Consider the following 19296-nt stretch of genomic DNA (forward strand, 5'->3'; position numbering starts at 1 on the left):
TCTAATAGCAGAGGTAAGATGTTGCAACTTAGATCCCGGAAACAGACAGAATCCAATAAGTGGGGTTTTGCTTCAAAGACAAAGATTACTGCTTCATATGACCTCTGTGTCAAGTACCTTTATTGCTGAGCCAGCTCTCCAGCCTCCATTCTTTCCCTTATGTACCGTCTTCAATTTCCTAACTACGTGATGGCAACAAATTAGGAGCAAATGTAGTATCATGGGTACCATTAACAATCTTTCACATGAATGTAATTTCACTTTTAGAAAGAAAATTAGACAATTGTTTTATTGTAAACTTTATTTGAGTTAAAGATAGAAAACAATATTTTACCTGCAACTTAATTATGCAAGTTATTGCAATTTAAACATTTACAGTAATTATTTTAGTACATACTTAATATCTCCTTTAGACATATATAAGGATGATTTACAAAATTTAACAATAATCAGAAAATGTTTTTCAAAAGGATTTCCTTAAGTTTGTAACTAAGTATAAAGCTCATAATTGCCAATATATGTATTAAGAGCATTAATCCAGGTCATTAAATAAAAATAAGCACATCTGTAGAAAAGGACTACATAAGAAGGTGCACAGAAGCATGCACTTACACACTTTCTGAAAGAGTATGAACTACTTTAGGGCTCTGTCATCTCTTCAGATTTCCTTAATTAATGGTCAGGACTCGTGATGTCCAGATGCTACTGCAGAAAAATGACTAAGGCAACTACAGGCAGAAAGCATGTGTGTGGTGCACAAACATCCATTCCAGAGGCGGAGGTCTGGATGGTACTGGAAAGGCTTGGAGTGTCTTCAAATAAGTCAGAGATTAAGTCACTGACAGGACCTGCAAGTGCAGAATCTCTTACAATGCAAATGTTTCACTGCTAGACTCTATAGGCAGCTATGTAGCTTCTATACTTTATAACAGCCAAATAACTTTGGGATCCAGCTGCTTCTAGGACCTAGTATAAGACAGACACATTCTAAATACGGAGTATTTAGCACACGCTGGTCTTTTCTTTGTAAATGACTCTCCCTGTTTCCCCACTTTTGTCATATTGCATAAGCTGGGATGGTATCAATATGGAAAGGTGCTTTGTGTCCACACAGAGCTCAGTCTCCTTCAGTTTCCTTCTTTCATACTGTATAGTGGCTCCACAAGTTTATTGTGCACATGCATTAAACCTTAGGGAAAAAAAAATGCATAATTCTAGTTGTAATTTTGTTGATTTATAAGGCAGCATATTTCATTCTTATAGGACTATAAGGTCTACTGAAACTAAACTACAATTTATGCATTGTCAGTGTGGACGGGGAACAAGCAGATGTTCTGGGAGCCCCGATGCAGCCTCAGTGTTTGTCTTGAGGAGCACTGGAGGGGCTGGCTGGCAAAGCTGAATATGACTGGTCAATACATTTTTCTAGAAATGTAGATTCTGATTTTTTTTGCCAGTTCTAGTTGGTAACAAGGGACCCACACTGTCATGATAAGATAGATGTCTTCCAATATACTACCTATGCATCTTTTGGGGGAATGTATATAGTATTATGTTTGTGCATACATGTGTAAGTCCCAAAAGTCAATGTCAAGTGTCTCCCTTTACCACTGCACCTCACTGTTAGAGGTTTCTCACTGATTACAGAGACATGAACTAGGAGTAAATGGCTGGTCAGCATATTCCAGAGATCGTTGTGTCTGACTCCCAGCCCTAGGTTAGAAGGTATATACCACCATGTTCTGCCTGTTAATGTAGAATCTGTACTTGGACCCTCATGATTGGAAAGCAGGCTCTTTTTCCACTGATCCATGTCGTTAGCCTCTTTACTGATTTTGGAATGCATAGCTACAAACCAGGTTGATTAGAAGCTTACCCATAGCATACTGAGAATATTTGCCAAAGCAATGCAGACATTTGTTTTAAATAATTTGGTATGGAAACATATTTTAAATTTGAGTAGCATAACCATTTTATAATATGTATACTTTAGAGTGGAAGTTTTATGATGAGGATGTATGCTTGTGAATCATATTAAATCATTAAAGCCTCTTTTCCAGATACACGTCTGAAGTAGTATGTGTCTTTTAAAAAGAAAAAAAAAAAAGATCTTACAAGATTGTCTTTGACAGAATCAATGAACTAAGTAAAATTTTATAGTTTGGAAAGCAAAGTAATCAGTTAAATTTTCCAGGCCATTAAAAACTAATAAAAGGCTGTCGGTATTTAGTTTCTTCAGAAAATTGGGTATTGGACTTGGGAGAAAGGTGACAGAAATGCATGTTCCCTTTAAGAAGGCTTCAGAAGGCACTGTAAAATCCACACACTTAAGAAGACCATGTTCGAGACTAGCAAAGAGGTATGGGAAGTGCTCCCACAGGAGAAAAACCCCAGGGAAGGAAGAAGAGTTCCACTGTGTGGAGCAACTGGAACATGAGAACTGTGCTCTCCCACAGCAGCTTCAAGTCAGCACTTCAACCATCACAGGGCCCGACAGACTGGGCATCCAAGGTAAAAGTACTTTCAGAACATGGATTTCCACTTTTTGAGGAAGCTCATCTAGATCAGTGGTTCTAGAACTCTTTAATATAGTTCTCCATGCTGTGGGGTCCCTCAACCATAAGATTATTCTCACTGCTACTTCATAAATACTGTAGGCAAAAGGAAAATCGACACACAGTCGTCTAAGCAACCAAACTCATCTACTTATTTTATCCTGTGTCAAGTCTGCCCACTGCAGTATCTACTGAACTGGATTCGTCTGACATCAGGAAGCTTAGATGGAATAATGGGTGAAAGTTGGAAGGATGAGCCAGACAGAACTTCCAAATGTTACCAAAAGAAAAAGAAGACAAAACCAAACCCCAAAGACCTAGAAAGAATAATACTGAGTTATTTAATCTTGTATATGCAATAGAAAACTAAAATACTTCATAAGATTTCAAAGAAATTTGTCATGAAAACCCTGAAAAGTACATCTGAGAAACTGTAGTTCTTGAAAATCCTGGTTATTTTGTTAGCATGACAGTTTTTAGCAAACTCCACTAAAAGAATAAAGTCCACAGTTATTAAGTTTTATCCACTAGAAGTATCTTATTTAAAATTCAGTGATTACCTTTAAAGTATTTCACAGTTTTAACTCTTAATTCTAAAGTAGCATCTTCATCACATACAAAAATAGTTCGGGGATGCTGCTGGAAAGCTGAAACAGTCCACATGTGATTGACTCCTTCCTCGATGGCTTTGTACAGTGCAAAGGCCTTGTGTGCACCTGTTATGAGGATCATCACCTGCAGAATCATGGGTATCACTTGTTAATAGTGAGTAGGAAGCTCTATACCATGTAAGTGATGACCAGAGTTAATACTTTGCCACTGACGTATAAAATACCTGCCTGGGAAAGTAAAAAGAAGAGCTTCCTCTAGGGGGGAAAAAAGAGCTTATGTGTCTTCAATGAATAATACATAATATGGGCTAACATCCCAAATCTCTCTAGTCCAGCTAAGCAATATGTCCTACATTAGACAATCAAGTGCTGTAAAACAACAGAGATACAGAGATTTGAATAACAGCTAGAGGAGCCTTAACTTCATTTCACCCAATGGGCACAATTATCTTAATGTTGTTCCAAACACACACTGCACTTAAGAATTTCAAATCTCCTGAACACAGGACTGCCTCCGAAACACAGGGGTGAGGAGACTCTTGGAAATAACAGAAACTGAAAATTTTGTGGTTTTAAATGCCTAAACACCAGTAAAATAATTCAAGAAACATGCAAATGTGTGTCAGAAGGGACCTTACAATTTTCAGCTACAGTTCCTTCAAGGACTGAAAAAAAAACACACCTATGTTTACATATTTTAATCAGTGTTAACCATAAGCCATAATGGGTTTTCATTATGGCATTTTCACAAATACACATACTTAAATAATTTCCTGTTTTTTCTTTTTTCTTTTCTTTTAGAGATAAGGTTTCTTTGTGTAGTCGTGGCTGTCCTAGAACTAGCTTCAACAGACCTGGCTCACCTCTAACTCAAAGAGATGAGCCTGCCTCTGCTTCCCAAGTACCAGGATTGAAGACATGCACCACCACCACCTGGATCATTTCTACTCTTTTTTTCTTTAATTTAAGTTATTCACTTTATATCCTGCTCACTGCTCCCCCGACCCCAGCCAACCCTCCCATAGGTCTTCCTCCCTTTGAGTCACTGCTTGGCTAGGCACTTCCTCTCCCACTGAGGCCAGATAAGGCAATGCCTTCCTCTTCCCTAACTGACTCCCTTCCTCTATCCAAATAGTTTCCTTCTTTAAATTCTGATCATATGAGAACATGAATAGCTTATCTTGCTGAGTTTAGATTAGTTTACTTATTTTTTCTCATTACAATTATTAAAGAAATTAAAATGCTTATGGCTCTAAAATATTTCAAATAAATATGTTATATTCAAATAAAAATTTATATTTATGTATATGTTATGATTTAGTATTAATAGTATAGGAAATGAAACATGAATGGATCAAAGTATCTTTATAAAATCATAATTCAAATTAATATGCACTGGGAAAATGAACCTTAATTAACATTCAATGAATCACCTTAAAACCATTTGCCTTCTTAAAGCAAAAATTAACTTGATATAAGGCAAGCAAAAAATTAATGATTTCTAAATTAATTCTCCTTGTTGAATGTTATTACCCACAGTGGTATCATAAGAATAAAATATTTGCTACAAAAACGGAAATGGAATGTGTAAGTCTGTACCACATGCACAAAGCTATACATCACTAGCAGAGTCAGGTCTTCTCTAATGATTCATGTTTGGAGCTTTGGCACAGGAATGAGTCCCTTAGGTCATTAGCATGCCAAAATCTCATAGGAAGTCCTCAGCAGGCAGCTGAATCTAATGCTTCTTTTAAAAATATTAAATGGCCTTTTATGCGCATGTGTGACGTGTGTGTGTGTGTGTGTGTGTGTGTGTGTGTGTGTGTGTGTATGCATGTATATATGTAGCCATCAGCTTTCTCCTTCCAGCATGTGGGTCTCAGGGATTAAACTATGGGAATCAGTATAGTTATCCTCCTAATTGGAGTCAAAAAGCACATGTGCTCCAAAACTATGTAGGACATCTCTGTGTCCCTTTCCCACCTGTCCTTTAACAAGACGATTCAAATGACAACAGAACCACACTGTTACTGTAGTGGTTTGTATATGCTTGGCCCAGGGAATGGACTATCAGGAGGTGTGACCTTGTTGGAGAAAGTGTGTCAGTGTGGTGGTGGGCTTTGAGACCCTTCTCCTAGCCATATGGGAGCCAGTCTGCTCCTGTTTGCCTTTGGAACAAGATGCAGAACTCTCAGGTCCTCCAGCACCATGTCTGCCTTGATGCTGCCATGCTTCCCGCCATGATGGTAAAAGACTGAACCTCTGAACCTATAAGGCAGCCCTAATTAACGTTGTCCTTTATGAGTTGCCTTGGTCATGGTTTCCGTTCACAGCAGTAAAACCCTACGTAAGAAAGTAAACCTGTAGTAGCTCAAACTGTGAAGTATGAATAGGCAGATGAAGCTGTAGCTGAACTGAAGGCTCCTGGAGCCTGGTTTACAAATGAAGATTTATGTCTACTTGATTCTTAACAAAGAGAATGGCGAACGTTAGTGACAGGAAATTAAGTATTTTTATTGAAAACTAGATGAATCTAAAATATTAAGCACCATAATTACTCAACATCAAAGAAAAATAATCCAAAAAAAAAAACATTTCTTACCTCCCTAGCATCCATCACTGTCCCCACACCAACAGTCAAAGCCATGGTTGGCACTTTTGATAAATCTCCATCAAAATATTTAGCATTTGCCAAAATGGTGTCCATTGCTAGTGTCTTTAATCTTGTTCTTGATACTAAACTGGATCCTGGCTCATTGAAAGCAATATGACCATCTGGACCTATTCCTTTCAAAAACAGATATACACACTCATATCATCATGAAATAAACAAGGATTCAAACATATAGTATATCATATTTTCTCAAATTTCCAGTTATAAAGGCAAAGAAATAACCATCAATACACTTACCTTATTTTAAAACTGAATTTGTAATACTGGATTAAGATATTTATGTCTGTGTTTCATTTGGTATTTTCATATATGCTGAGTACACAGCATGGAATGACATGTATGTAATCCTAGCAAGAGCAGGGAAGAAGCACATTCATAGAGAACTACAGGCTTAGAAAGCATTTTCACAACAGATAGTATTTGGTAATTTTGTGGCTACTTCCCTCATGGCCACCTTTTCGGGAACACAAAAAGAACCTGATGTGAAAGACCAGAGCCCTTGCTGATGTTCAGGAGCGCAGTATAGTAAACACCGAGATACACTCAAACTGCAGGCTTCTGACTCCGGGGTTTTTATATCCTCACTGTGCTTTGCTTTAGTCCAGTTTAGGTGAGGCAATTAACTACAGTTCCCTTTTAGTTTTGTTTCCCCTTAAAATACTGACTTGCATCAGACAATACCTAAGATACCAGTTTTATATTTCAAACGTTCTGATTTTTCACTACAAACACACACACACACACACACACACACACACACATCTAAAATAAAATCAAACAAACAAAATGCATAAAATTACACTTGGCTTTACTGGGATCTCTGCAAGGTCTTTTCTGTTACACTTCATTTGCTTAGCCGTGCAAGAAGGGAATACATGACATATAGGTATCAACCACAGTGACCTATACACACCTACTATATCCTATGATGGCTTCTAAAATATAAAAAAGAATATAATATTTTTTATTAAAGGACTCTTAAAGGTAATTCCCTTTATAAAATCAAAACCTCTAAAAGTCAAAATTTACACAATTTTATCCTGGTTGTCACACTTAGAGCAACTTCCATAAAAAACTAAAACCGCCAATTCTCTAAATAATTAAAATATTTTACATTTATACTCCACATGTTTACTTTGAGGAGACAACAAGTATATTTCACTGATTCTTGCTGTATAAGTTTCTCAAGTCATAATAAAATATGGCAAGCTATAATCTAGTCTTGAAGGATTAGGAAAAATACAGTATAAAGCACAGCAATATAGCAGTGATTAATGTGGGAATGCACATTTTTAAGAAGGACTCACAAATGTTTAATATTCAAGGATTGTTTCCATTCCCAAGTATAGACCTGTTTCTAGTATGTTTTAATTACACTAAATGCATTTTCCTATGTATTTGTTTACTCTTGGATATACAAATATACTATTTATATTGTCTTTAGATGCACATGAAAGAAAGGTTAGAGCTAGAAATATAAAAACTTCAGAAAATAAATCAAAGGTCCCCTAAATACCTTATTAGTGTTTTTAGTGGTGACCTGGGACACAGAAAGCACATGGCTGGCCTGAGGTCAAGTGTCTTGTTAGAGGAACGCCACCAACCACATACACTTTCTGCCACTAATGGCACAGAGACTGATTCCTGATAATGATTTATGTTCTGCTAACACTATTGCCTTTACATCTACTTAGGGTCTCAACATCATCTCAAGAACTCACTGGTGGGACTATGATATTGATACATATTATATATCCTTTGTTCAGTTCTTGTGGGCAGTTTGTAAACTTCCTTTGAGTAAGTCTACACTACTCAGAAGTAAACATTACACACAAGAGACATTCAGTAAGTCAGAGCTGAATGAACTAATGCATATTACTTCTCTTTGGTTGCCTCCGCAGTTTCTTTTGCTATATCCCTTCTGCTCCATTCCTCACTACAGGTTGCAGGGGTCAGGGGGTGAGGATGTCACAGCTAATTAATTCCTGTGTCCCTGTCATTCTGAATGAGAGTGGCAAGAGAAAAGGACTCCAAGCTGAAGCAATGGCAAACTCTTTAGAGCTGATCTTTATCTGATGAACAGAGACACAGGAAACACAAACACGGAACTAAATGACAGTAGCTGGTTAATGAGCCACTGCTTCTGGGAGCCGAGGCTCTGGTTCTTTTCTGATTGATCCCTTCTCTAGGTTTTGTGAACTATACCAGAATCATTTCAATGAAGACGCTACTAGTCCTCCTCTACTAGTCACCCCATTATTGCCAAAAAAAGGCTTCAAAATTTAAAACTATGAAAGTTTTCCTGAGTCTTTTTAAAATTTTATATAAATGAAATACCAAAGTTTAAGTTATTACACTTAAGTTTCTTTATGCATACCTTACTGCTGGGTCATCCTTAGATACTTAGGATATACCTTACCTTTCTTAACATGTCTGTCATCAAAGAAAGAATGAAAGCTCTAGGAGTATTTGTTTCCTCTTTTCTACCAAAAGAAAGGGACTCACGTTCTAATTCCCTGGATGAACAGCAGCAAATTTATTTTCTTAGACTCTTCTAGTCCTAGGCCAATTCTCAGTGGAGGGGAAAACCAATACTGGCTTCAAGCCCAACCTACAGTCTCTATTCCAACTTTACCTTTAATAAAGCTGATATTTTGATCCCATTTGGCACAGTTCTTAGTGTTTTTATTAACCAAACCCTGGAACAAAAGAAGGGTAAGTGGTAAGACCCAGATACCAAGCCTCATCTTAAAAATTCCAAAGACAATAAATAACCTACATCAAGAAATGCAAAGAGTCAAATGAGATTCTTTCATGAACAATCACGTACAACAACCAGTACCGCAAAGTGGAAGACAGGTCATCAGCTAACTCATCTCTCCACACACAGAAGTCACATTTTCTACATGGTACACATAAAATGTCAGGCCATGGATCATCAGCCTCCAATAAAAGACATAAAGAATTTTCTTAAACATGTTTTCTGGTTTGGGGGTAGTAATAAAATAACTATAGAAAGCTTAAGATAAAGGTGGCTACAAAAGCATCAGTAAGAGTCAGTGAGATATGTAATTATAACTAGGAGGTATGATTTACTTAGAAGGTAGACATGGTGTTTCAGGAATCAGACCAAAAACATACGTGAAAGCAAAAGAGGAGAGAGAGACATAACATAAGCAATGGGAAATGATGAGTCACCAGGAAGACTGGATAAGAGAGTTGTAGTCCAGAAGAGTCAGAATGCTTTCTACACAAGGCCATGAAAGTCGTCATCAGCCATTCTCTTACCCACTAAGTTAATTTTTCTTGCACTGAATCTATGAGGGCTTTGTCACATGGACCCTTCCATAAAGTCAGCAGAATAACGGGAAAAATAAATGTCCACAAATGAAAAACAGTTTTCAAACAGTCATTTTAATCATTAATCTCTAAAATCTAGTATGTGTTTTCACTATAACAGTAGATTAGTGAAAACCTTTCTTGGAAAAATAAAACTAAGATAGGCTGTTTAGGAACAGTATAGTTTAGTAATTTTATTTTGACATGGAAATTACATTTTCATAAATGTTTATACATTTCCAAACATCTGGTGTCTGAGCCTTAATACTGGCAGGTAAGATGGAACCATATTTACAAAGCTTGATTATGAAAGGGCTCTATAGGATTACTAAAGTGATACTAGCAAGATTTAATTAAAATGGATGACATTCGATTTAAAACAAAAATAGTAAACAAATATTCTTGCTCAGACAAATAATTCTAAACAAATCAAATCTACACAAGAAAATGAACAGCACTGGCTCTCTACACATAGGTAAGAATTCCCTCAAAGAGATCAGCCACACTTGGTCATTCATATAAATAAAATAAAAATCATTCAGTAAGAACCACAGGGAATCCACGGACAATGACATCAGTCTCTATGGCTTATGGAAGACAGCACTGAGGTGGCCATGAGTCAGCTGTATGCCATGTACCATTCTAAGGCATTTTAAACATGCTATAAAACACTGAACTTTCAATGGTGGGAAAGTAAAAATTAATCCTGTCATACACATGATGTAGTTACACTGAACTTTAGTAAACTGAACAGGCGTACACAGAGACTGAAGATGTGAATGCAAGTCTTACTGTAAAACCCACCAGCATCCAACCACCTCAATCATACTCAGCCATTCCAACCATGGACCCACCTCAGTATAACCCTAGTGCATACAGTGCTGGGAGATAGTCTCATAAATTCAATACAAAATAAATGCAGGTAGTTTGGAGCACTAGTATGTTCGTTAAATACTAAAGACCGATAAAGATGGTTTGGGCTTTAACGTACTTGATTTATATTTTACTGATGGCGACAACCTTCTCAAGATGTTTCATATGGGTAGAGAGAGCCATGCTATTACAAAGGGACAAACTCCTATTTTTGGTACGTTTAGTCACACACATACATACACATAAATATAGAATTTTCATTTATAACATTTGGTTAACCAAGCATTCATTCTCTTTGGAACTTATTAAGGCACTCACAGAAGCGAACTGGTCTAAAGGCTGGTGATAAAAAGTCTTAGGTCACTCATAACTGATTTGAATGATCTTAGCGTAACTGGAATTACCTGTTAAAAGTCCACCCATTTCTCATACATTTTTAGCTCTGTTAAGTAGCCTGTGCTAGAACAAAGTAATCAAACACTCAGGACAATGGCCTGGCAGAGGATTTTCAGTCTATGGTAAACCCTTAATTTTAAGAGGTAATCAGAATACTTTAACAGGGATGGGAACTTACTTCTTAAGACATAATGTAAACAATGTGTTAGCTATACAAAGTTAAGTTTATTTTTACCTTATCTGTACTTTTAAAATTAAAATAAAGTAAAACTGGAATCCTTCTATTTCTGTAGTTGGATATCAATAGTCACTAACCAATGTCCTTTGCATTACGTAATGGTGGAATTTTTGTTCTTTTTAAAACACTCTTTCAAACATTAGCAGACAAATGGTTGATGTCAAGGTCTTCTTACATACCTCCAACAAAAAGATCTATTCCTCCGGCTTCTTTTATTTTCTCCTCAAATGCATCACACTCTGCCTGCAAATCTGCAGCGTTCCCATCAAGGATGTGAGCATTATTAGGATCTATATCAATATGCTTAAAGAAGTTATTCCACATATAAGAATGGTAGCTTTCAGGATGGTTTCTTGGAAGTCCTAAATATGAGATTAATAACAAAAACTATAACTTTCCCCAAAAAAACTTTTTTTTAGAATACATTAAATTTGGTTTGGTTTAAAACATGCTTCAGTATTTATGTGTCACTTTAAATTTCTACACTAACAATTTTAAACATAGATGAAAATACTCCTATCATTCTCATGGTTCTTATCATAGGCAGCCCGGAACTTCCCCCAAATCAAACAGCTGATACAGGGTTTGCAGCTCAAACACTGGGAGTCTAGTTTTACTCACTTGTCACTGCATACTTCTAAACAAGTACAAATACCTGTCACCTTTGGTAAGTTTTACTTTGTTTTTGGTGTTACAATACAAACACATCAATTCCCTTTGCTCCCTCCAGAATCTTTCGTGTACCGTCTCCTGCCTCACTCTTTAAAATTCATGGCCTCATGTTTTTCAATTATTGTTACATATGTGTGTGTGCACATGTATATATTCCTAAATATTTCAATGACAACATGCTTTGTCTATATAAAATGTTACTTGTATGTATAAGTCTTATTGAATGGAGGCCTTTTCCTCCTCCTTTCAGCATGCCTTAGTTCCTGTAACCGTGCGTGTAGCGTTGAGGCCTCTTGTGATTTCACTTCCCACATTAGCATGTAAAGCCATGTTTAGGCAGACAAGAGTGAGACTTCATGGGTAGAAGCCACACCCACAATGTCTATATTTCTAAATAACTAACTGCTGGCCACATCCCTCTCCTATGCATTCTACAAGTCTGCAAAGTATGTGGAGTCATAGTAGTTATCTGGCTGTGACTTATACAGACGTCGAACATGAATTCTGATCTTTAGGCTTTAACAGAGAATTTCTAAGCAACATTACAGAGCCTTCCAGTTAAGCAAGTTAACAGATTTCACAAGTTTTGTGGGTGCTAACACAAGTAACAATTTGAAAACAAAATCTGTGTGAACTACCTTTGCATATGTACGTATCATTGATTCTCTACCATTTGGATTATCCCTGAAGGAAAGAGGAGCAAGGCAGAAGGGGAGAAAAGGAGAAAGAGAAGGAGAGAGAATGTGAAGGCCTGTGGACGGAGGGATGCACAGGCAGCAACACAGCTCGGCAGCCAATGAATGCATATGTCCAATGCATGACCATTACACGGCTACAATCAGTTTCACCACAAAGCAGGACACAAAGGGTCTCGAAATTCTAATGATGTAATACAGTATATTCAAATGTATCTTACCAACATATTCGTCCATGTTAAAAGTCTTCACATATTTAAAGGAAAGGTTCCCACTCTTGTGGTATTCTATTAGTTTCTTATAACATCCTAAAGGCGTACTCCCTACAAAAGATAAAGTCACCATTTTCTGTTACTTGAAAATTTATATAATTAAAATGTTCAGGAGTAACAAACATTCTACATTTCAAAGTAGGCAAGCAACTCAAATACAGACGATGTTCATGACAGACTGAGGTAATTTCTTTCCACGATGCCTTGGAACTGCATTAAACCATGATTTGGTTAGTGAAGCTGCAAGCCATCAACATAAACGGCAGTTCTAAAGCTGCTCTGACCTGTTCTCAGGATTCTGAATTGCTTCTGCAGATTATAAAACCAGAATCTTTTAGATTAGACACTTGCTGAAAGAACTGAGTTGTAGCAAGTGTGACAGAAGCTAGGATACGAGGGAATCTTTGCAGCTCGGCCTCCGGGTTTTCTTTCTCATTTATTTCCCATGTGTTTCCCTTAAAAGGCTTAGGTGAGAAAGAAAAGGTTTGCACCTTTAAAACAGAGAGTGCTGCCTGGAGATCCTCAGGACACACGCCAAGCTTAGTGCAGTCAGTGTTTTATTTTACATGCTCTAGAACATTATTTGATTAATTTAGCAATCCCAGTTTTGGTTTTTTTTCTTCATGGTATAACACAATAAAGATAAGCTTAACAGCTTATGGAGGGCCTCCCCCATTGTTTATTAAACTTGTTTTATTTATAGTTTTCATTATAACCACAAGAAGAGAGGCACCTTTATTATCGAGTGACCTGACTTTTCCAGTCCTGGATGGAATGGATTTCTTGTCCACTAATTATCACAAAACAAAAGCACCACAGAAATAAATATTTTGTGGAGTAGTAGTTAGACTTAGGCAGTATTTAGCGATCAGCAAGATTAAAGAAAAAAACAGTCTCTGGCCAAAACAACAAAGGGACTAAGGACTTTCAGAGTAGTAGAGGGCCCCTCACTTAAGGAGACAGAGTGACAAGTGGCTATAAATAAGAAACACCTCATAGGTGGAGAAAGGGGATGATTAATGGATTCTGAGGTAAAGCATATGTTACCTTATAAGTTATGGATAAACAGATGGATAAAACACTTCTGTTTTATTTCTAGAAGCACAGGAATCTTCCACTGTGAGAAAACCAAGAGGCACCTGATTTAAGGTTATCTGAATTTCAGTCCAGTGGGAAGTGGCCACAATGGCAGTTATAAAGAACACATTCACTTTCTGACATTTAACCAGTGTAGTTGAAGGAAAGGAATGAAAGGGATGATAAAAGTGACCCTGTTCCAGAAACTTCATTTTATTATTGGCATCATTGTGGTCACTTGAAACCTACACACATGACCCAGAAACCGTGCTTGGTGGGAGACTAATTTATTACAGGATGTTGTTTTCTTTAGCCTAGAACTTCGTGTTTCAGTTTCAGAAGCAGAAGAAAACAATCAACAGAGAGCATGGGACAAAATGCCAGTGCGGGTGTCTCAGATCGCCCTGGACAGGTACGCTACTTATACATCTAAATACATGCGGAACATGTCTGGTCCCCACTGCTAACATGCAGCACTCTGAAGTCTTTCTGTCTCAACTTACATTATTATTTCTGTGTCATAGCTGAGACAAAATGGTTACCGTGGGCAGCCTGAGAATGAGCCAATCCTAGTGTGCAAAGGGATGCAGAGGGTTGAGTCACCAGGACCTACGTGAGGGTGCTGATGCGGATGGTCTCCATCAGTATGCCCAGGTAACAGAAATGTCCCTTTGTCATTCTCGCCAGGACCCTCTGTCCTAGACAAAACGTGAGACAACAAAATAGCCAGCCAAATTATCCAGAAAAGGATAATTCCTAAAAACCACCTAAGTAAAATGAGTCACGGCAATAGGTTTTATATATTTAGATCTGTGGGGAGGATTGGGGAAACAGTCTATTTAAATAAAACACTCATGGGAGATGAAAGCGACATAGCACTTAACCGCATTCAAAAGATCTGCACACACACACTGTTTTAGCTGAGCTTCAAAACAACATTTCAGCTACAATAATTATGACTATTTTATCTTTTGTGCATGTAAGGAATCCAGAGCTCAAGGGACATAGAGTAAATAAACTGCAGCCATTAAAATTCAGTTCTGAGTCTAGGCCTCTCAAAACCTATCAATACAAAAGTACCCGACGGTCAAGTGATACCACCTGATCATTTTCAAAAGGCAACTCTGGACGGAGAAGTGAAGCCAATACATGTAATTGGTATGTGAGTTTATCTCTGTGATAAAGCAACAGGAGGTTTTACAATTTTCACTTGAGACACTTCTATGACGGAAGAATAAAAATTAAACGCCTAGGAAGGTAAGAGGTCACGTTAAAGGTAACGCGGAGTCAAAAAGTAGCAGTGTGCTACGTCGTCATCACCTGTCAGTAATAAACAAGCGAAGCTGTAAGAAATCACGAGTGATGAAAACGCTGACCTGGAAACCCAAGAGTACTAGGAAAAGGTACGGAAATACCCCGATCAGCAGTTAAGTTGGGGCACTCTGGGGAACGGCAGTTTCTGGAGTAGTAGGTAAAACAGAATCTTAACAAATAGAATCCATAGGTAGGCAGTACAGCAGACTGCATGTACTTCTGGCTTTATATGCTAATATGTTCAGGGCTGTAACAAATAATGAAAAGCACCTCACTAAGAAAGGCCCTATTTCTTCCACGATCGTCCATAATGTGAGTGTATAAAAATAAAAAGGACGGCTGTTACCTGTTGGTAAGCCCAGTGAAAAGTATCTGTCCTGTCCTGGTTTAAATTTTATGATCCGATTGCAGATGTACTTGGCTGCCCACTCACTGGCCAAGTCATAGTTATCAAGGATGACGAGCCTCATTATTGGTGGCGTGCAGCTGAGTCCAAGAGGTTGACACCTGTGGAGATTCCAGTAAAGAGTACTTTAGACATTTTTCAGACCCCCAGTGTATGATATGTTGATTATTTTAAAGAAGGGCACGAGTTAAGGAGAGCACGCACATATAAAACACAATCCATGCTTATGACACAGCAGCAATCTCACTCTCTTTTGTAAAACAGGTGCTGAGCTTCTGGCACTGGGTTAGGCCATTTAGATGCATATATTATTAACCCACATAGCAATCTTGTGAAATAAACTGGTTTCAGAGGAGAAAATGCACTCACAGGATTCGTCTGTGGTCACATGGGTAAGTGACACATCAGATTTCGAATTCAAACGAAGCCATCACACTACAATATGTAAGTACAATTCATTCTCTCTCACCCAAGCAGCCGTCCCTGAACCAAAAAAAAAAAAAAAATCATTTCTTAACTACAAGTCAAGTACTGTAAGGATTTAATGCCTCTGAATTACCAAAATCCAGAATGGTTGCTAAAAATACCATGATAATCAAATCTCTGTTCTGTTAAACACGTTTAAATCCCATCTGAAATAATTTTCAGTATCATCTTTATATACATGTCAGAGAAAAGATTTTAATAAGACCATACTTGACAAAAGTGCTGGCCTCTTGTTCTTCACAAACAAGCAAAATTAGTACCTAAGTGTTTACTCTTTTACTTAAAAAGAAATATTACTAAAAACAAGTTGTATGTACTATATGCAGTAACCACAAGTCTAAGATTTAAATTTCTAGGTTCACATTTAAAAATGTCAATCACCAACACTGACCCTTCAATGACATGGTAGCTTCAGCCTTCCTGCTCAGTAACAGGGACCTACACACAGAATACTAAACCAAACTGTTGAAGTCAACAGGAACCAAACATCTAATAACAGATACATAGAATCTGAATGATATTCTTAAGTACAGGACTTAGGATTCTAAAACAACAAAAGGCAATCATCACTGTAGTCTAGAATTCTGGGGCAATAATAATAAGAGGTGACCAGCATTTATAGAAAAGAAGTTAGGGTTTTTAAAACGCAGCCTCACAAGGGAACTCTGTCTCTATTTATGCCCCTCAATAATCTAACATCAAAAATAACTTCAGAGTTACACCAAAACCTCCCAAACTACTTCTGGCTCTCACAGATAAGTACTTCTAATATTCAGTGAGCAACCAGAAGAACAAGGAACTATAAGGAGCAGCAATAGAACCCGATAGATCTCAGTTTTTCACACGTGCCAGGGTTTACTCCATGTTAAAACACTTTGCTAGCCTCCACAGACACAAATTCGCTGAGTTGGACCCTGTGGCTTTAAGGTATTCGATTAACTTAACATTTTCTAAATCTGTGATGATTCCCCACTTTCGAGGTAGAAACTGTAACTCAAATACTGTATATGTTACAAAAGCTGTTACGTTTTGGTGGGAGCAGGACAGAAAAAAAGTCTCAAATGTTTTACCTATATGCAATCACTAATAATACTTGTTAAAAAAAAAAAAGAGAGAGAGAGAGAGAGAGACAGAGAAGAAAATAACAAAACTCTGGGCCCCTCTCCTTAGCTCCAACAGATCTTAAAAGAAGTATGAGAACCTGTTACATATCACAGGGGATTCTTGGACTTGAGGTAAAGTGAGAAAAGTTTCAAGGTAGCAACCAAAGCTCAGGCAAGTTGGTTTTTTACTCTTAAGAGACCTGAGTTCACCTCCAAAATTTCTCAGTGAATCCCTCTCACTTAACATAAATTATCTGTATTTACTCAGATGTTCAATACGCTCCTTTCCCATGTTTTGTGGTCATCGGAAACCAAAACTGCCCATGCATCGCAACTAGGTAGCATTAAAATCTGCCATTAAGGGCTTACAGCAGGTGCTGATTCATTGGGGCAGGGCATCCCTGGGAAACTGGCTGAACCGAAGTCCCCGAACTCACTATGGGGGTGGTAACTTCCCCACCGCCGGACTTTCACGGGTTTTCGACGAGTGGGGCAGCCCAAGAATCCACGCACTGGGTGTGCTGAGTTTCTGCAGCACCCTCCCCTGATCCGATGTGTGAAGCCCCAACGCTGCAGGCGTCCAGGCTGCCTGCGCAGGGCAGACCTAGCTGGGCCACGACTGCTCTACCCTAGGCAGCCCGGGCTAGTGAGGGCAGGGAGCGGACAGGCGCTGGAAACCTCCGGTTCCAGCCACCGACTGAGGCCGATGGCTCCCAGGGGCTCCAGGCAAGGGCGCCCAAGCCTTGCTAGACTTCGCGCCGGGGCCCGGGAATCTGCGACAACGAGCCGCGACAAAGCCCCGCATCGGAGCCGAGTCCCCCTGAACTCACCCGCGGACCTACAGCCTCATCCAACGGCCGAAGAGCAGGAGCTCACACGCCCTGCAGCCCGCCAGCGACTCCAGCCGGTGAGGACTGAGGAAGCCTGAGAACCCGGATACAAACACAAAAGCAGGAAGGGGCTCCGGGAGGACGCTGCGCATGCGCACTGCGGAAGGTGGTGCGGAGGGGGCGTGGAGCAGTCTTACCCATGGCCCGCCTTTCCCCATAGGGTTGTGCTGGGGAGTCTACAGTTCTTGGGTTATTCCCTTTTTTTCGTTAAGTCCTCCAGAGGCTGAACTGTGGGAGATTCCTTGTAGGACTGTAATACCCAGAAATGATAATATGAGCTTCTAGGTCACTTTACCCCAGTAATTTAATATTTAGTTTTCTCAACATCATAAACTGGTTCTCAACTTAAAAAGGAATAAGAAAGAATTGATTCGGGAGTCAAGCAGTCTCACTGAGTATTTTTAGTAACAACAAAAGCAAACTCGTAACTCAATATGCTTTTCAAATACATTGAAGTATTAGATAGAAAGTTCCAACAAAATGAGAAACCTCTGTTGTATACCTCAGAGGTTGCTTGATGATGTCTCTGGCGTCTGTTCCTGTCCATTTGTTCCAAGAGCATTTCCCTACTAGAGGACACACACACACACACACACACACACACACACAGTAGGCAATAAGTGATCATATAAAGCATTGAGGCACAGCAGGGTAATTGTCTCTGGACCTGCAACATTGAAGCATTCCACAAACAATAAGTTACAACCACCTCTGAAGGTTTAAAATAGGTACAGTGTTCATTTCTCAGAACTTAGTTCACGTTTTTGCAAGCACAGTGACTGCTCATAATCCCAATACACCCTGCACCCCCATCAAAGTTAAGTTTGCAGAGAAGAAAAACTAAAACCGGGACACTCTCAGAAGGTTTAAAGTAGGAGATTATAGCATTGTGTGGCTTGTATTTAGGGGATAGAGAAAGCCGACATAAACTTTGAATGTGTGTTTCAGTTCATAGTAAAGGAAAAACGTAAGTAAGCAGCAGCTACTTGCAGCCAACCATTAGATTGAGGTCGAGGATCCCAGTGGAAGAGTTAGGGGAAAGACTGAAGGAGCTGAAGCGGATAGCAACCCCAAAGGAAGACCAACAGAGCTCCCAGAGATTAAGCCACCAACCAAAGGCATACAATAATAGTTCTGACTACATATGTAGAAGAGGATGTCCTTGTCTGGGAGGGGGTGCACTTGGTCCTGTGGAGACTTGATGCCCCAGAGAAGGGGGAAGTTAGTGGCGTGATGTGAGAGTGAGTGGGTGGATGGGAGACTACCCTCTTAGAGGCTAAGAAGAGAGGGGATGGGGTGGGAAACTCCTGGAGGGGGAAAGGGTCAACATTTGGAATGTAAATAAGTAAAACAAGTAATAAAACCGAAAAGACAACAAAACGGTTGTTCTCAGTGACAAGCTGATTCAGGATCCTGTTTCCCTAGACAGTATAAAATTAAGATAAATAAAGCTTATTATTTATTCAGACTTCTGAAATTAGGTACCCTCCCTATTATAAATCTAAACTGGGTCAAATATCAGTCTTGGTAATCCTTCAGGAAAATCAAGACATAAGTTATGAAGTCTCATGGAACAGTTAATACATTAAAAAGAAATAATGTTTCTTATGATCATTGATTTAACTAATTTTAAGAAGCAGCTGTTAGCTTTTCTCAGTACCATTGGCTTCAATTAAAAGAGTATTAATTGTGCAT

At 38.7% G+C, this 19296-nt stretch overlaps 1 protein-coding gene across 2 annotated transcripts; it reads right to left on the reverse strand.

The window, feature by feature from the left end:
• Nucleotides 1-415: 415 nt before the first annotated feature.
• GNPDA2 (glucosamine-6-phosphate deaminase 2) lies at nucleotides 416-17616 on the reverse strand. Of its 2 annotated transcripts, XM_080909982.1 has the most exons (8): nucleotides 17542-17603; nucleotides 15492-15605; nucleotides 15063-15223; nucleotides 12275-12376; nucleotides 10866-11048; nucleotides 5769-5953; nucleotides 3116-3290; nucleotides 416-1189 (listed from the first exon to the last, which is right to left on the reverse strand). In XM_080909982.1, the coding sequence occupies exons 3-8, from the start codon at nucleotides 15184-15186 to the stop codon at nucleotides 1128-1130; spliced, it is 831 nt and encodes a 276-aa protein (XP_080766108.1). In that variant the 5' UTR covers nucleotides 15187-15223; nucleotides 15492-15605; nucleotides 17542-17603; the 3' UTR covers nucleotides 416-1127. The 2 variants fall into 2 exon arrangements, with proteins under 2 accessions (XP_080766108.1, XP_080766107.1); XM_080909981.1 differs by lacking the exon at nucleotides 15492-15605 and having other exon boundaries at nucleotides 17542-17616.
• Nucleotides 17617-19296: the final 1680 nt, after the last annotated feature.

Source organism: Micromys minutus, assembly GCF_963924665.1.
Source record: "Micromys minutus genome assembly, chromosome: 1".
Taxonomy (NCBI): domain Eukaryota; kingdom Metazoa; phylum Chordata; class Mammalia; order Rodentia; family Muridae; genus Micromys; species Micromys minutus.

Excerpts from the sequence above, each read along its gene's own strand:
- GNPDA2 (XM_080909981.1), bottom strand. The coding sequence starts at position 15,186 with ATGAGGCTCGTCATCCTTGATAACTATGACTTGGCCAGTGAGTGGGCA. Across the intron at positions 12,377-15,062 it reads TTCACTGGGCTTACCAACAG|GGAGTACGCCTTTAGGATGT; the intron begins GTAACAGCCGTC and ends TATCTTTTGTAG. Across the intron at positions 3,291-5,768 it reads CAGTGATGGATGCTAGGGAG|GTGATGATCCTCATAACAGG; the intron begins GTAAGAAATGTT and ends ATGATTCTGCAG.